General features: G+C 38.7%; 1 protein-coding gene across 1 annotated transcript in view; it reads left to right on the top strand.

Annotated features, from left to right (window-relative positions):
* The first annotated feature begins 417 nt into the window (after window positions 1–417).
* Window positions 418–568, top strand: part of LOC104856735 (60S ribosomal protein L27a-like) — a 26552-nt gene continuing 26401 nt past the window's right edge. Inside the window, exon 1 of the mRNA XM_033760490.1 lies at window positions 418–535. Coding sequence (XP_033616381.1) covers window positions 418–535 — 118 coding nt within the window. The remainder of the gene's footprint in view (window positions 536–568) is intronic.

Genomic DNA, 568 nt, shown 5'->3' with positions numbered 1-568 from the left:
AAATGGGAAGAAAGGGACGAAAGGTGTAGGGAAGTTGGGATGGGTAGGGGAAGGAGGAAGGGGGAGGGGAAGGGAGGGCAGGGACAAGGGCAAAAATGAGAACCAAGACCTGTCATGTAGAGGTACAAGATCCCAACAATGAATGTAACTGTACTTTACCCTTAAAATGTACCAATAAACTCAATTAAAGCTGAAAAATAGTCTATTACAAAAATTAATAGTATTAAGTAAAACACCCAAACTCAGTCTTAACAAATTGGAAATTTTACAATGAAAGTAATGGGAAAAAGCAAATTTCAGGGATGGAATTTTGTCTTCTTAAATCCCTCATTCATATATTTAAGTGATGTTGGTTATTAAAGCAGGGTCTTTGGGACGGAGTTGTCCCCAGCCACCCTACCATTTGCATGCTGAGACATGGACTTGCTTATTGGCAAATTGTTCAGGCTGTCTTTAAACTGGACTTCTCCTTCTTCAGATTTTCAGAGTGCTAAAATTTCAGCTATGTACTATGAGTTTGAGAAAGTAGGTAAAAGTGAGTCTGCCACAAATGCTCAAGAAGAAAAAA

Source organism: Fukomys damarensis, unplaced genomic scaffold (assembly GCF_012274545.1).
Source record: "Fukomys damarensis isolate Sample0158 unplaced genomic scaffold, DMR_v1.0_HiC HiC_scaffold_39, whole genome shotgun sequence".
Taxonomy (NCBI): Eukaryota; Metazoa; Chordata; class Mammalia; order Rodentia; family Bathyergidae; genus Fukomys; species Fukomys damarensis.
The sequence above is the reverse complement of the archived record's forward strand: the minus strand, read 5'-3'. Positions and strand labels throughout refer to the sequence as shown.